Source organism: Nestor notabilis, unplaced genomic scaffold (assembly GCF_000696875.1).
Source record: "Nestor notabilis isolate BGI_N333 unplaced genomic scaffold, ASM69687v1 scaffold22048, whole genome shotgun sequence".
Classification (NCBI taxonomy): domain Eukaryota; kingdom Metazoa; phylum Chordata; class Aves; order Psittaciformes; family Psittacidae; genus Nestor; species Nestor notabilis.
The window spans coordinates 42,547-44,714 of NW_009941788.1; the positions used below are offsets into that span (position 1 = coordinate 42,547).

General features: G+C 39.7%; 1 protein-coding gene across 1 annotated transcript in view; it reads right to left on the bottom strand.

Moving 5' to 3' along the window:
• TM6SF1 (transmembrane 6 superfamily member 1) overlaps positions 1-2,168 on the bottom strand; it is a gene marked incomplete at its 5' end in the record, with an annotated part of 9,226 nt that overhangs the window by 4,473 nt on the left and 2,585 nt on the right. The window contains one exon of the mRNA XM_010021067.1: positions 1,691-1,810. Coding sequence (XP_010019369.1) covers positions 1,691-1,810 — 120 coding nt within the window. The remainder of the gene's footprint in view (positions 1-1,690; positions 1,811-2,168) is intronic.

Sequence of the window (2,168 nt, forward strand, 5' to 3'; positions counted from 1 at the left end):
TGCACTACACCGTTTTCTCGATCAGTATTTGTCAGCCCATGATTTTTGCTTGTTCCTAGGACAAGCTTTAAAGAGTAAAATGGGAAACTGCAAGTGTTAGCTTTGGGTTACCAATAGCTTTTCTTCTCATTGTCTAATGCATAAACTGGCATTATCCTGAATCCAAACCACAAGGGACAACAGAGGGGTTTTAGACTTTGCAGCAACAAAATGCAGCCCATTAATTGTACAGCTAAAAGGTAGAAAGTGCCATTAAAAAAAAAAAAAAAAGGGAGGGAGTGTTTATTATGGGAACCATTTAAAAGAAAAACAAATAAAAATACCCAACAAACCAAAACCAACCAACCAAAAACTGGCTCCAATCTGAAGGCTGAGCTTATTGGTAAATTTGCCAGATTGTGATAGGCAGCATGCTCTGACTTCTGGTTTACTTTTCCTTGTGCTAAACAACTTTTGAAGGAGCTGATTCTTTCCTGACTGGGGAATTCAAGAAACAAGAGCAATCTGTCAGCAGAGAGAGGTTCCTGTTGCTGGTTTGCCTACTTCAGCTAGCTTGTGCTTTTTTAAGTTAGATTCAGGGCAAACAGTTGTATAGTATTTATGATACCTTTTGAGCATCTAAACTTCCTCATTAATGTTTGCCAGATTCTGATATCATTTGGTAAATCAAGATTATCTATAAACTGTGTAGGAAAAAGTAGTCATTCTTTGTGATAATTGCTCGCAAACAGGAAATAAAATGACACTCTTCCCATCCTTGCTGGGCGGTTAAGCGGGATTGGAGTTTGTATCTGTGATTATCTCAGGCCTGAGGAACAAAGCATTCATCTGTGTTTGTCTAATAGTGGTATGTGAATGACGCTTATTGCCATGTCCCCCTGGTCACGTTATTGGTGCAGGATTATGTGTGTATTTTCTGCATTGTCTGGATGCTCAGAGCACATCTAATTTCCTACATACAGTACAAATCAATTGTTGCTGTGTCAGCTGCTTAATGGTCATCTATATGTCATGAGAAGTTACTTATTAGCTCCTGTTAATTGTTTTGGTTTGGTCAGTCTTTTCATAAGCATCAGCATCATCTCATAATTAACTACAGTCATTTATTTAAGATAATCAGAACAGAATGAGTTAATGATTGTTGGTCTGCCTTTGGCAATGCAAGTATGTCTTAGTGTTACTGTGGTTTGTGGCCCAGGAGGTTCCCGGTGTTATACCAATATCATCAACTGATACTGACCATTTTGTGTGACTAATAGATACTTTTTCCATTTATATTTGTCAGACTACCTAGTTGGTAAACATGTATCATGGAAACAAAGTATTGTGCTGTTTTGTTGTGCTAGGGTTTGGTTTTTTGATATGGTTGACTGTTACAGCTTTAAGACAAGCTTCCTTCATGTCTCAGCTAAAGATGCATAGTGCTTAATAAGGTTTAAATGAGCCCAGTAAAAAGATTCTGCAGCAGGATGGAAGTCTACTAAAACAAGAATGCAGTCAGTCATTAGAGACATGTAAGAGGTTTGATACTCCACTCCCTTAAATTAGTTTTTTTTACAGATATAAAAGGTGATCTGAGTTAGTGTCATAAAAGCTGCATGGGATGATCGAGCTATGGGCCCTTTATTTATTCCATAGGTCTCTACTTATTAACTTGTAATTAAAAAGTGAACATTTTACAAAGAAATACCTGAGCTAGTCCTCCAGCATGTATAAGGGTTAAATCAGGCATCCAGGAACAACCAGGCACCAGCAGGCCATACAGAGCAATCACATGGTATGGCACAGAGTAGAACATGTATGCCAGCATCTGCATTTTAAACAGAAGTATTAGTTGCTTTGCAGTGTGAGGGAAATGCATTTAAAAGTCAGCCAATTGACTGAAGAGCTGAGACTACTCAAAACTACACCTGGGTGCTGCTGGCTGGATCCAGCTACCCTAAGGTCTCCACTGATACTGATGTCTCTTTGCCCCATCCAAATCCACCTCACCCCAGGACATGTTTTCCTGCTCCTTGCCATCTTGAGACCATGCCAATAAGCGTGGCTTGACCTAGCTTAGTGTCCAACACAACACAGGATCCATTTCTCAGGCTTCATCACACTTTCAGTTGGGAGGCACAAGATACACCCAAGCCACCCCTTTCCCAGAAAGAACAGGTTCAGCA